Source organism: Anabrus simplex, chromosome 2 (genome assembly GCF_040414725.1).
Source record: "Anabrus simplex isolate iqAnaSimp1 chromosome 2, ASM4041472v1, whole genome shotgun sequence".
In the NCBI taxonomy this organism is placed as follows: domain Eukaryota; kingdom Metazoa; phylum Arthropoda; class Insecta; order Orthoptera; family Tettigoniidae; genus Anabrus; species Anabrus simplex.
In genome coordinates, this window is record NC_090266.1 from 827,133,183 (window position 1) to 827,148,586 (window position 15,404).

The following is a 15,404-nucleotide window of genomic DNA, read 5'->3' on the forward strand; positions in this document are numbered from 1 at the left end:
CTGTGGTTGGCTATTCGCATACTCAGCACGAGCAACATTGAACTCCGTCTACCTTTAGGACAACGACACGCTGCTCGCCGCACAACGCTGGGACAACGCTCTCGAGATCTCTCAAAATTTCTCGCGAGAAACAGTACTTGCGCTAGTCTCCAGGAATCTTGAGAAATCTCGAGACCCTGTCTCAGACTGCCCATCACTACCTACAAGTACTCAAAATACAACCTCATCCTAGTTATCCTGTCAATTTCAGTGAGTTATTTCATTACCCAATGTGAATTCCTTTTTCTGTAAGCCAGCTACTCACGAGCAAAGTTTGTCCACCCAAACCTTTTTGCATAACATCACATTATTATATAAACAGCATATACCTCAACAGCTTGATGATGAATTGTGTTGTGATCGTGTAGACTTCGGTCAAAATACAAACCTTGCTTCTGTCCGCCACACCATCTTACAAATGATGTTGGGGACACTATAATTCACAAGGGGAGTTGTCAAACGGCTGTGACGGGAAGTTTTGGACATAAAAATGGGCATCAAGGAGAAACCGTTGTGTTGAAAAAACGTTATTTCATTAGTGTGGTGGTACAGATAAAAGGAGGAAGTGACTAAAATAGCATTGTATAAAAATCGTATAATACTGTGTCTTATGGCAAACCTGTTGAGGGACAATTTCCTAAATAAAGGATAATATAATATGTTCTGTCCACAGGTGACAAAGGAAAATTTCTCTGTTAGTATTTCTTCACTAGGGCCAGGAATTACATGGAGTTCCACAAGTAGAACACTGCGTTGTTCATAAAATAATTTATTGAGCTTAAGGTAATGAGCTTCACACAACAGTACACTACCTCATTCTCAGCCATTCATTCATTTGTAGATAGAGAATCATTCTTGAGTCACTTTGCACGCACCGAGTATCATTCAAGCTTGAAATGGCCAGTATGGAGAGTATGATTCATCTTTACAGCCATACATAACCTTCAACTTGGCGACATCTTTCTTGCTCAGACCTTTTCTCTGCCCTATCACCGCATTCTTATCCTGGAGAGAAAGAAAGAATAATTCATTTAAGCAAAAATCATGCTAATAATAATGACAATAATAATAACTTATTTGAGACAATGTAGTTGCTGAGATATTCTTAAAAGTGATAAGTAACTGAAGAGACAGTGTCACACATTTCTGATTGGTTTGTCCAATAACTAACAAGGAACCATCCCACTTTAAGGTCAGGAAAGTACAATGTTGTTTTTATTGTTGAAAGCATCAAACAACATCTAGTTTACATGTGCAGTATTAGATGTTATCTATTAGCTTGACCATGATGGCCACCAATGGTCCGCATTGACTTAATTACTATAGTTAATTATGTTAAGGTCCGCCTTGTCAATACAATTCAAAAATGTATTAAATATCTAAGCCATCAAATACATAAACACACACAAGTACATGTTTCGAGAAAAAGTACATGTTTAGATAAATACGTAGTCAACCAACTCAATTTTAATATACCACATGCAAATGTTTTATAGAATTTGGACATAACATGAAAGGTTTTCATGTTCGAACTTTTTTTTTTGCTAGGGGCTTTACGTCGCACCGACACAGATAGGTCTTATGGCGACGATGGGATAGGAAAGGCCTAAGAGTTGGAAGGAAGCGGCCGTAGCCTTAATTAAGGTACAGCCCCAGCATTTGCCTGGTGTGAAAATGGGAAACCACGGAAAACCATCTTCAGGGCTGCCGATAGTGGGATTCGAACCTACTATCTCCAGGATGCAAGCTCACAGAGTTCGAACTTTTAATGTTGTTGTATTGTTATCTTATCTGCATTCCGTTAGGACATAAAATAGTTTTAAATAAGGTCTTCAAACGCATGTGATTTTAATCCATAAGCTTTTTTGCGTCGGATCCACATTGGTTTGTTTGTTTATTATTATTTTTTGTCTTTTTGGGTTAATATCCATCCATTCATTCTTCATGACATTTCCTTATTTTTGGTTAGTGGATTATTTTGATTTTTTGTTGGCATTTCATTTCGTACCATTAGGAGCCGATGACCTCGATGTTAGGCCTCTTTACACTACAAGCATCATCATCATCATCATCATTAAATAGAAGTGCGGCGTGATTATAAAATTTAAAAATCATTTAGTATTTGACTACACTCTAAGAATTTAACAGACAGTATTAAAGAGACAGCCAGACTGACGAATGCACGCGGCAAGCAGGTGAATCATACCTCAGTGTCCACGACCTTGGCAAAAAGTATACCCCTGTTACCCTTCCTTATGACATTTGTGAAGTCTCCACACTTGCTGTGGCGCTATACAAATCGGTTAGCCGCGACGAGCGACATTTTGTGCGTATTTTCGATAAAATTTTGTTAATAATTTGCACAATTTTTAAATAATTCCTATAATTCCTAGTTTTAACCGTCTAAAATGGAATAAAAATGTAATGTTTTCTCTAAAAAGTGGGGGGCAACTGCTCCCCTCGCCCCCTTAGTCGCCGCTACTGTTAACACTCTTGACTTTCTTAGGACAAAGAAAACCGAGGTCTTCTTATAATGAAACACAAAATTAGAAGTTCCGACTTCTTTCTTCCTAGTTGACTCAGCGGTAGTATTTAAGAGGGGATCGCTCAAAAAAACGGAAAAGCATAATACTGTAGAGGAAGCCATAGCCACATTTGTAAATAAAAATTGTACTTTGTATGTTGTCAAAATAAGGAAATGATATTGTGATTTTCATTTATTACAAAATATCTAGTTAAAAATTTCACTATAAGAACATAACGTGTAATTTTGGATTACGACGTTGCTGGTTTAATTTCAGTGATTTTGTTAACATTGAGAAGTTCTGTTTTTGCGCGCTCACCCCAAGTGTTTCTGAGTTCGTAAATGTTTTTTTCATTATAGGTGTTATTGTATGTGTAATTAGTTTTGTATGAGGCACGTGTATATGTGTCGGGGTTGTTTGCGTGTTTGTTCAGTATGTAAAACTCACCGGAGAACCTCTTGAAAACCGCATATGTTTTTAAATATTTTTTTATATTTTTCTGCACCAGCCGCCACTGTCAAGAAGTATGGAAGACTTAAATGTAATGGCAAATTACTTTACATACAAATGTTCTGTAGGGTCTGGTTCGAATCTTGTTTTGGTCTTCATCTTCTTGCTCATCTTCTCCTCGTTCTCGGTCTTTCTCACTACTAGAAGAGATATTTCTGATTCGAAACTGTGATGTGTCGTTCGTTCAACACTTTGAATAAAGTTCTCTGCTTCACAGGAATCGTTTCTTGCTTGATAGAAGTCGGATAAGTCTGATACATTTTCAAGCACTTCATTTGTCACATCATCTGTTATATCGCTCTCTGCAAACACCATTTTTATGAAATACTTCATCACAGTTTCTGCCTTAATTTGCTTTACAGCCAGTCCAATCCAGTTCACAGCATCTATAGTAGAACTGACACAGATTTTGCCACGGTGTAAGAGCTCTAACTGTCTCCATATGCATGATCAAAGATTGCATTAGAAAGTGCCTATAGTATAATCGCGGTCGTCGCGTGGTATGTATGCGCCCAAGGCAAGGCTTAAATCGGCGCCCCCTCACCCCGGTAAAACTCGTAATTTTGTTCGTTCCAGTTTTGGTTCGGGAGGGGGGATGATACCCTAGCTCTTTAGAGCCAATCTATTATCCACCACCTGTGGGCCCGCCGTGTTGCGGACTGAAAAAACAGGCAGCTATTATAAATAACAGCATCATGGACCACCCACCTTCCACTACATATTTGATATACATATACTAAGATTTTATTTATATACAAAATACAGTCTTTGACTTTTCATTATTTGTTCTTGTCTTTGGTGCTCTGTTTTGTCGTCTATGAACTTCAAACATTGAAAGGCATTCGCGTGGCTTTTGCATGAGCAAATGTTGTCAGAATGTCTCTACAGTCTAAGTTTTTTGCAGTGTCATTTTCTATTACTAGAATGGCGATAGAGCACTAGCATCAGTCATGGGTATTGTTAGTAACACTTTTAATGCGACCCACAAGTTTGTAAACAAATCTCTACTGTTTGTGTTTTTGATCATACGCAATACTTCTTTTGGTGTGACTGTATTCTTTCCATGATCCAAAATCGAACTTACATGTAAAAGTTCAAGATACAGTTTAATGACGTTGATATCAGACACTTTGCTTGTTTTGGCAGTTAAATGCCTTTCAAGGTCCAAATATTTTCCTGGATGTTGAGCAACATTACCCCCAAATCCCCACACTTGTTGGTTTTTTCAACGCAGTTCAAAACTTTATCTACTAATGGATAAAAACTCTCATAAAGGTTTCTTCAGGTGACGACTGCACTTCCTCAGAAGACTCATACAAAAAAAACGTTTTTGTTTACGAATCCTTTTCTAGGGAAAAATCTGTTTAAAAACTCCAAACACTTATTGAACTTTTCAGAACAGTCACTGATGTCTACCTCTTTCCCTTGAATGCTTTTACTGATCAAATTAACTTCAAAAAGAATGTCATTCCACAAGATCAAAGTTACGATGAAGGAAAAGTCTTCCATCTGATTAGTCAAAGATTGAGCTTCAGAAGCTGCTTGGGGGTCATCAATTTTGTCGCCTAACTCAGCCAATGCATCTCTAACTTCCGCGTATTGGTATCTAACATCCTGAACAGCACTTATGCGAGATTTCAAACGCGTTTCACAAACTTGCTTTAAAGTAAGTGCTAATTGTTGACTGTACAAGTATTTGTGGAAGTGCTCCAGCATATTCACAATAGCCAGTAGTTCATGGCAGGTCACGCAGTAGTTTCCCCTGGCTTTGAATAATATCTTGCTGCAGAATGCTATCACCTTTTGCTGTCAATCCAGGATCTGTGTAAGCTCTTCACAAATCTCTACATTGCTGGCGAACGTGTCGACAATGATTTTCTCTCCAGGCTTGGGATGACCCAAGATGGATACTGAGCACAAGGATTCCTTGAGTGATCTGAATGCAGCCTCTGCATCTGGTGAACATCGGAATGGCCTCTTCTTTTCCGTGAGCTGTGTGAGTAACTTCAAGATGTTGGTAAAGCGTGCAGTAAACCTCCGGTGGTAGATACACATGCCAATAAAACTCCTCAACTTCCGCCTGTCTTTCATCACAGGCCAGTGCCTAATGGCTTTCAGCTTTTCTGCGTCAGCGGCTACTGCCTCCAGTGACACAATGTGGCCTAGATAGTACAACTGCTGCTGCAACGTCCTCTGAGCCCATTATGCCTTGACTGGTCAGTTGATACACCGGGTGGTACAGCTGCCCCAATTGTTCCCAAAACATGCAACCAGCTAGGAATTAACTGTCTCTAAGTCCTATCTTGGGCAACATCTTACAGCAAGTGTATGTGCGGTAGGTCCGATATAGACTTCCCCGCACAATGCAAAAACGGTGCAAGAAGCAGTAGGTGAGACCCATTTCAAAAACACTGTACTATTTTATGTAGAACGGAGTCCAATACTCTAGTCATCTTTACGAAATATTACTGTACTGACAAACCATAACTACTCCTTTAGCTGTTGGTAGAGTTGCGCACCTGATTGGTTCAAGAGGCCGTTCTCTTTTGACAGAAATGGGTGGTCATGGTATCATAGAAACCCTGATAGGTTAGGACCAATTACGGACATGCCAATTCACCGTCATTCTATATAGTCTCACTCATCACATCGAAATTGATAGAAACGTGTTTTCCACGGTATTCTATAATCTACGGCATTCAAATGCTTTACAGCAGAAGTGTCTGCTTACGCCATGTAATTACTACCGTTACAACGTTCAATAAATTCATAAAACTGGACCATAAGGCTGTAACACATCAGCAACTTTACAAAGCGAGAACTTTCGTTCTCCTCGTGAACGCAGAGTTGTAAGAGACACACGTTGAAGCAGCAAGTAGCTGCGGGACATTAGGCGTGTTAGATATATCTGGATAAGCTACAGGGTGCAGTGAGGGTTTGAAACGTTACTGTCATGCCCTTATAAACTTTTATTTTGTACTCTTCTAGGCATCCTTTATGAAGACTAGACTTTTCTGAAATCTCACATATTTTTCTAATTTCGAGTGGCTATTTCTAGCCGAGCGCAGCCCTTGTAAGGCAGACCCTCCTATGAGGATGGGCGGAATCCACCATGTGTAGGTACTGCCTGTTATGTGTGCTGTGTGAGTTGCAGGGATGTTGGGGACGGCACAAGCACCCAGCCCCCGAGCCATTGGAATTAACCAATGTAGGTTAAATATTCGACCCGGCCGGGAATCGAACCCGGGACCCTCTGAACCGAAGGCCAGGACACTGAACATTCAGCCAACGAGTCGAACAGGAAGTTATAATTATCGCCATGTAAGCACTGACTACGGACAAATTCATTGTGAATACCACCTGAAACACAATGCTGGACTCATCCAAGTAATAGGTACATACTCTACTCGCAGGGAATGGTTGCAACTATCTTGGCTTAAGAGAGGTATTATTCTTTAGCACGCTGTGGTGTTTGCTGCAAGGTAAACCTGTCTACACATTCAAGTTCAGAACTTGAAACATACAAGATCAGTTTCGAAGCGATAGTACAGATTGTTCTATTAGTACAGAGATACGAGACCTATTCTTCGTCGCCTAAAGTGGCTACATGGTACTAATGGCAAGGAGCATAGGATTTTTCCGACGGATTCAGAGTTCGAATCTAGCTACGAGCTCTTCGTTTGTATTTTTATACTCTTAAGGCATTCGTAGTTAAGGTTAAACTTATTAAGCTACTTCTCAAAAGTCACTTTTTACCTTTGGAAAGAAAGCATACATCAGAAAGGAATAAATACATGCGATTTTTATATGGCAAACGGCTACAACAAGTGAAGTGCACTGCACTTATTGTCAGCATTATGACAAACCCATTCAACTAAACAACGGCGCACGTTCGACTCGAAGAACGACTTGACTTCATACGTAGGACACATGAAACAGCACACAGTAATCTTTACAGCAAAGTGCAGGAAGGTTCCACCAAATACGCTGCAGCAAGCAAGAATGACTCACCTCTACCGTACTCAGATATGCATTAACGAAGGAGGTAGTCATTTTGAAAATTTCCTTCATTAATCGAATGGCCAAACACAAGCCCATTGCACCTCTGTCGGTAATAGCTTATTATACTGCAAATAGCTCTTTTAAGAACTGCTTAGGAATGAACACCACAAAGAACCTGCAACATGAGAAATAATCATGATTTAGAGTTGCCTTCAACAACGCGACTCACACGAACATTTAACAATGAAATTAAGAAATCGTCCTATATCGGACTCGAATCTCCGACTAACGAGCACCACTTTCCTCCTCTAACTTCGAGCACGCTTGGCTATCACGAGGTACCGTTTTCCAGCGTTATATCAACACTACTTCTAGTCATTCAGCCATCATATTATCTGTACATGAACTTTCTGTGATACAGAATTTTCACGATTCTTTACAATCATACGGTATTTTATCGTTAATGCTGATTTCGTTGACACAAATAAACGAATTATAGAAAGCATAGTAAGACCATACGTAGCTGTGAGTAGCCAAGGTCAATGCTTTTAGATTAGGCTATAATCTGCGGGTTGCATAAAACTGAGTGAATAGGGGCAGCTTGTATCACTCGGTATATAAGGAAATCGGCAGATGGCAACAAGTAGTTCATAGCAGGTCATGTAGTAGTTTCTCCCAGCCTTGAATAACATCTTTCTGCAGAATGCTAGCACCTTTTCCTGTCAATCCAGAATCTGTGTCAGCACTCCACCGATATCTACACTGCTGGTGAATGTGTCGACAATGAATTTTCTCTCCAGGCTTTGTATAACCCAAGATAGATACTGGGCATAGGGATTCCTTGAGTGATCTGAATGAAGCCTCTGCATCTGGTGAACATCGGAATGGCCTTTTCTTTTCCGTGAGCTGCTTGAGTAACTTCGAGATGTTGGTCCACGGTCGAGAATCACTGGGCTCCGGAATCCATGTGTATCAATTTGGGGTAAGAGAAAGCAGTCCTTCTTAGTGACTTCATTCAGCCTCCGAAAATAGACGCAGAAACAGAGCTCGTCACTCTTCTTCTTTACCGCCTCTATAGGGGATAACCATGGACTGTCGGATTCTTTGATCTCCCCACGCAGCTTCATGTCACTCAGCATCTGCTCAATTCCTGTCTTCTTAACCAGAGGTACCCGAAGGAGTGGTTTACGGATAGAGATCGTAGAGCCGATGTTAATGCGACGGGACACCCTACAGATCCTCACATAGTCACTTCCAGTTATCGTGAAGATGTTCCGGAACAACGTGATCGGCCCCTTGAACTCCTCAATCGGGTCTCCCTGTAGGTGCATTCCGGCGTCATATATCCTCTGGAGCTTGTTATCCACATCCGTAGTTTCAGGCACTTGTGTGTCCTCGTCGTCTGCTGGGACAATTAAATCGATCGGCTCACACGTTTCAAGCTCGGTCCCGTTGGGTATCCCTTACTCCCGCGACGTCGTATTGAGAATTCGTACCAGCACGATAGTTCCGGCTAGGCAAAGTCCTACTTCGGTAGCTCTTAGTCCGGGTTCCTTTATTCAAGAGGCCCTCCCAGTCGCACCTCACTATGGGCCGGTATCATTTCCCCGTTGGGTAGCGTCATCCTCACAACTCGGGGGCTGTTCCAGGGCGTTGGAGCGTAACTTCTTGGTGATTCAGCCATAGTACATACACACCGTGCCACGTCAACGGTCGCTTCGTAAGCCCGGAGAGCGTCGAGTCCGAAGATGACATCACCGGTGATGTCCACGACGAAGGCTCGAACCCATAAACTCCTCTACTCCAACGTCAATTACAGAAGCGCCTTATTCAGGACAGGAATGGTGTCTCCTGAAGCCGTCTGTAGCACGTAAGGGCGGTTCGGCTCCCTCTCTACGTGCTCCTCGGCTACGTTGAGCCTAACGATGGTGAGTGCAGCTTCCGTGTCCATTCTGATGCCGCACGGCCTGTCTCCGAACCACTCGTCCGCAGTCATGGAGCCGTCATTCCTTTCGGTGACCACGTTCAGTGTGAAGCGGAGGGATGACAATGACGGCGCCGTCGAGCCCCTGTTCTTGTTGGCCCCTACTCGTTTTCTTGGGCGAGGGCTGCCTCCTGCCAGCAGTTCTCCTCATATTGCCGCGCTCACCCCATTACCAGCAGATGATTCCTCAGTAGTGTCGGCGTTCCGGCGGCGATGAGCATCTCTCGGCAGTAACCAGTGGAACTCCGAATTCTCATTACTCCTGACGGCTCGTACCTTCGCCGATGGCGACGAAATGGCTGTCATATTCGCCGCTTCCATTCTCAGGGCGACGGTGAGGATCCCCTTGAGGCAATGCCCCTTCTACCTCTACGGCGAATTCCAGCAAAGATTCACCCGCGCACTGTGTTCTTTCTTCGATTAGATGCGGTAGGCGGTTGGAGTTGGCGGGCACCGTAGCGTTCCTCGAGCACACTCCCCCCACAATCTCTTCGTACACACGTAGCAACTCCGTCTCTAATCCACGCAGCTCAGCCCGGCGTCCGTCCATTACAGTTGGCCGTGGTCTCGAACTGGGTCCAGAACGTCGCCCAAGATGTAGTCGTTACGATGCGCGGGGTTTTCATTTTCGCTACGCTGGTACCGCTTTCGCCACTGGCAGGCTCGCTTCTTGCCTCACGTCTCAAACATTGGACTCTACACTCTGAGGTATTGCTTTGAAATGTTTATCGACCATGTCATCCATTTCTTGCTTCAAGTCTCGAACATTAGACTCTATAATCTGAGGTATTACTCTGAGCTGTTTTCTTACCATTTCACCTACATCCTGCATACTATGACTGTGTAATGTCCTTCAAGAGCGTTCACCTCTTCTTCTGATGTGCACTGCCCACTCTTAACTCGTTTAACTCGACTTCAATCTCGTCCTGGCCAGATATAAGTTTATCCTGACAAGCTTTAAACTCTGTTTTAATTTCCATCTTAAATTAATCGTGCCTCGCTTCGGGTTCACAGACTATATCAAAGAGGGTCAATTATTTTATAAATTTCCTCATACAAAACGCATGCTACCTATTCATTTCTGCTTCTGATATCAGTTGTGGCGAGTTACTAGGGTCCATACTAGAGGTCTGCAAACGACCCAGTTTGTTCGCTCACGCTCATTCGAAATTCATACGGTCGACCGTAACTCAGTCGACTTCGAGCGGAGTGGCTAGCAGCATGTAGTATGAGGTAAGGCGGCTGGTGCACTTACGGTCAGTATCAACGAAGCTACGACGAACAAACTTAAAAAGGAGCGAGGAAAGGAGAGTGGCTGACTATAAATTGATGTACAGTTGGACACGATGCAAATACACTGACTGACAGAGCAAATGCAACACCAAGAAGGAGTGGTTCGAAAGGAATGAAAGTTGGGGAAAAAACAGAGACGGCACGGACGAATAATTGATGTTTATTTCAAACCGATATGCAGGTTACACAATGCGCACGGCATCGACTCAGTAGGATGTAGGACCACCGCGAGCGGCGATGCACGCAGAAACACGTCGAGGTACAGAGTCAATAAGAGTGCGGATGGTGTCCTGAGGGATGGTTCTCCATTCTCTGTCAACCATTTGCCACAGTTGGTCGTCCGTACGAGGCTGGGGCAGAGTTTGCAAACGGCGTCCAATGAGATCCCACACGTGTTCGATTGGTGAGAGATCCGGAGAGAACGCTGGCCACGGAAGCATCTGTACACCTCGTAGAGCCTGTTGGGAGATGCGAGCAGTGTGTGGGCGGGCATTATCCTGCTGAAACAGAGCATTGGGCAGCCCCTGAAGGTACGGGAGTGCCACCGGCCGCAGCACATGCAGCACATGCTGCACGTAGCGGTGGGCATTTAACGTGCCTTGAATACGCACTAGAGGTGACGTGGAATCATACGCAATAGCGCCCCAAACCATGATGCCGCGTTGTCTAGCGGTAGGGCGCTCCACAGTTACTGCCGGATTTGACCTTTCTCCACGCCGACGCCACACTCGTCTGCGGTGACTATCACTGACAGAACAGAAGCGTGACTCATCGGAGAACACGACGTTCCGCCATTCCCTCATCCAAGTCGCTCTAGCCCGGCACCATGCCAGGCGTGCACGTCTATGCTGTGGAGTCAATGGTAGTCTTCTGAGAGGACGCCGGGAGTGCAGGCCTCCTTCAACCAATCGACGGGACATTGTTCTGGTCGATATTGGAACAGCCAGGGTGTCTTGCACATGCTGAAGAATGGCGGTTGACGTGGCGTGCAGGGCTGCCACCGCTTGGCGGCGGATGCGCCGATCCTCGCGTGCTGACGTCACTCGGGCTGCGCCTGGACCCCTCGCACGTGCCACATGTCCCTGCGCCAACCATCTTCGCCACAGGCGCTGCACCGTGGACACATCCCTATGGGTATCGGCTGCGATTTGACGAAGCGACCAACCTGCCCTTCTCAGCCCGATCACCATACCCCTCGTAAAGTCGTCTGTCTGCTGGAAATGCCTCCGTTGACGGCGGCCTGGCATTCTTAGCTATACACGTGTCCTGTGGCACACGACAACACGTTCTACAATGACTGTCGGCTGAGAAATCACGGTACGAAGTGGGCCATTCGCCAACGCCGTGTCCCATTTATCGTTCGCTACGTGCGCAGCACAGCGGCGCATTTCACATCATGAGCATACCTCAGTGACGTCAGTCTACCCTGCAATTGGCATAAAGTTCTGACCACTCCTTCTTGGTGTTGCATTTGCTCTGTCAGTCAGTGTATTTTAACGAAATATGCATTGGAGTAATGTAATTACAGACTTACTACAAACACTGTGAGATGAACTTGTCACATTAGCAGACACAGAATATTAACTTGTACGGTATTTAACATCATCACAAACGTTCATCATTATTGTGTTGTCTGTTTTAGTACGGAATGAATCAAGGGAGCGCCATTTATTATATCTTGGTTAAGCGAGCTCCTTTTGTCGCTAATAAAGTTACCAGCTGAACTGAAATGTCTTTCACTTGACATATTGGAGGCTGAAACTGACATTATTTTCTTCACTAGCAGAGCAAGTCTTGGGTATGCTGTGCTGTTATTTCTCCATTATGTAAGGGAAACATCGTCAGGAAGGCGATCTATTAATAAATAAATTGGTGTAATAAGAATATCGGCAAAGTTTACTCGTCCATAGTCTGCACCAACATTAACTCGTTTTTGATGTACAGACATGAACTTAAGTATTCGTACAGCCACTAAGAAACAACCAAAGTTTTATTTGTGGAACTCTCAGCACAAAAAATGATAAATACTTCTTATATGCATGAAGATAACTAATTACTTGAAAGTATGGACACAGTAATGATACAATTTTAATGTTCTTCACACAATAAATAATGTTTTCTTCTCTCAGTACGAGTTTTAAGCCGGGAAAAAGTATTCGTACACTCACGTAATATTACTCTTCTCGAACGAGAAACAACGGCGAATTCTGTCCCTCAGTACTTGGTGTGTCTACCTCGTCTGTGAATCACATCCCTCAGTCTCTTGCTCATACTGTGCACCAAATTTTCGGTTGTTTCTGCTCCAAAATTATGCCATTATTTCAGAAGTCATTCTTTTAGCTGAGATTTGCTGTATATGTGGTGTATTCGTACTGTTCCTTCCAGCTCACTCCAGAGGTGCACAATAAGATTAATATCGGGAGACTGTGCGGCTGTTTTCAGGGTGTGGGGCGTATTATAAAGCACCCATATTCAGGATCGCTGTCGTGCTGGAAGTAATAATCGTTTCCCACACCAAGTTTCTCTCACTCTTCTTCAAATCTTTGAGAATATGTAAATAAGCACTCTCCATAGTTGCCTCAATGAAAACTAATTCTCCGACACCATGCGCGCCCATACACCACCGGACCGTATCACCACCTCCATCATGCTTCACAGTAGCTTTAAGATTCTGGATGTCAAGAGCAGTATTGGGCCTCCTCCAAACCAAAAGACAGCCATCATTTTGGAACAGCTTGAATTTACTTTCGGCAAAGAAAACAGCGGTGTTCCAGAAAGCGAGGTTCTTTCCTATATAAGCTTTTGCGAACTATAATCTGCTCTTCTGATTCTTCTTGCTTTTATAGTGCTTCTTTCTCGGTGCCCTAGCTCAATATCCAGCACGATTGATGAGACGCCTTATTCCTCGGGGTGTCACTTGCTTTCCGAACTGCTCTCCAACAAAACCAGCTATCCCACCAGATGTAGATTTTGGGCCCTTCTTGATGATTTGCATGACATGCCCCGTTTCCCTTGTGGTCAGTTTTTGTGGGCGACCTACTCTTTCTTTGTTTATTAGCAGGTCCGTTCCTCTGAATCGCATAATTATTCTCTGCACAGTTGAACTGCTTCTCCCAACGATGTTTGCAATATCGGAATACGATTTCCCTTCAGTATTTAATGCGATAATCATCCATATCATTCCACTGCAGTTTCCTTTCCTTTTCGACCCATTTCAAGCACTTATATACCACTAGTCACTCGGTACAGATGGTTTAACATGCGGTCAGCACCTGAGAGAGACTGAGTGTGGTAGATAACTAGTTTGCCCGTTGTTTCTTTATTGACAGTCAACTGTATGAATACTTCTGTCCGCACAGATCTAGGCATTACAACATAAACTTTTTATAGTTTGAGCAAAAGTTAGCGGGTATTTTACCGTAGCCCAAGTTCTTCAGTTTCACTCGCTTACTGCGTGTAGGTGCAACGACACAGACTTGCGAAAGTATTCCTCACGACGAATACCACTGTTATATTCGGCAGGAATGCTACAGAACTCGTGAAAACTTCACCTGTAATCCAAGAAGGACACTACAAAAATTCACAATCCCTACTGCCATTACAAGAAAACTCACGCGCGCACGACAAAATTCAACATTCTTATACTTCGCGCTTGACGCTGTGTTCATGCTGGGCAACCTAAATATTTTTCCACGTACGGTATATTGAAAGACATCCTCTACACGTGCAATCAATGAATGGATCCCAAAAACTATATATGCCGAAATCCATAAATGAATGCTTTTATTATAATGGATTTCATAAAATGGCTTTATTTTTATTAGCAAGACGATGTGCAATTGGCCGTACTGTTAACATATTGTTCTTTTCCTTGTAGCATCTTGCGTATGGCGCTAAAACACTTGGAGTGTTAACTCATCATCATCATGTCAGGCTCCATGGCTAAATGGTTAGCGTGCTCGCGTCAAATCAAAAGAGCTGCACCAGGCCTCTCCGGAGGCCACACGTCACATCATCATCATCATCATTATTTCCCCTTATCCAGCTCTTGCCCGGTCGGGGTATTTATGGTACTTCTCCATCTTCCTCTTTCCTTCCACGATTCCTCTTCCACGATCTTGTCCCGGTCTAAATTTTCTTAAGCCGTCTTCACTGATTCAATTCATCTTGTTTTAGGTCTTCCTCTTGCTCTCTTGCCTTCGCACTTTGCCTCCAGCATCTGTCTTGGAATTCTATCCTCCTCCATCCTCTTTACATGCCCAAACCACCTTAGTTCATTCTTTTCAACTCTCTCATTTAGCTTTCCTGTCCCAACTGCCTTCCTAAAATCATCATTTCTCACTCTGGCTTTCCTTGTCTTTCCTATCATACTTCTTAGGAATTGCATTTCCCTGGCTTGAATTCTACTCCCTTGCCTGCTCGTCAAAGTACAAGTCTCAGCTGCATAAGTCAGTATGGGTACATAGTAAATTTTGTACATTATCTCTTTACTTTTCCTTAGTACTTCTTTGCTCCAAACAAGTTTTCTTACACTTTGGTAGAATGCATTGCTCCGCTGTACCCTCCTGCTAATCTCCATGTTCACCCTAGCATTTTGTATTTATTCATTTCCTAGGTATTTAAAGCTGTCCACAATTTCCAGACTCTGACTTCCAATTTTCACAGTGCCCTTTCCTTTTCTTTCCCCTCTCGACATCACCAGTCTTGCTTTCCTCTGTACTGATTTTCATGTCATACTTCTCAATTTTTTCGTTCAGTACTTCTAGTTGTTGTTGTTGTTGTTGTTGTTGTTGTACTTCTTTGCTGTCCTTTCCCCAGATCACAACATCATCTGCAGATAGCAGTATCTTCATCTCTTTATCTCCATAGGCTTCCTTTGTTTCCTTTACAATTTCGTCCATGACCATAATAAACAAAATAGGTGACAGCACACTCCTATGTTTTAGTCCAGTCGTATTCCTAAACCATTCTGGCTTTCCAACTGGGGTCAGTACTCTGCTAGCACAGTTGTTTACATTGCTTGCACCATTTCTAACATTTCTCTTCCGAGT

The 15,404-nt window shown here is 43.3% G+C and overlaps 1 protein-coding gene across 1 annotated transcript in view; it reads right to left on the minus strand.

The window, feature by feature from the left end:
* Positions 1 to 811: 811 nt before the first annotated feature.
* Positions 812 to 15,404, minus strand: part of LOC136863123 (hatching enzyme 1.2) — a 50,848-nt gene continuing 36,255 nt past the window's right edge. Inside the window, exon 6 of the mRNA XM_067139465.2 lies at positions 812 to 1,044. Within this exon, the coding sequence (XP_066995566.1) occupies positions 925 to 1,044 (120 nt within the window). The 3' untranslated portion in view covers positions 812 to 924. The remainder of the gene's footprint in view (positions 1,045 to 15,404) is intronic.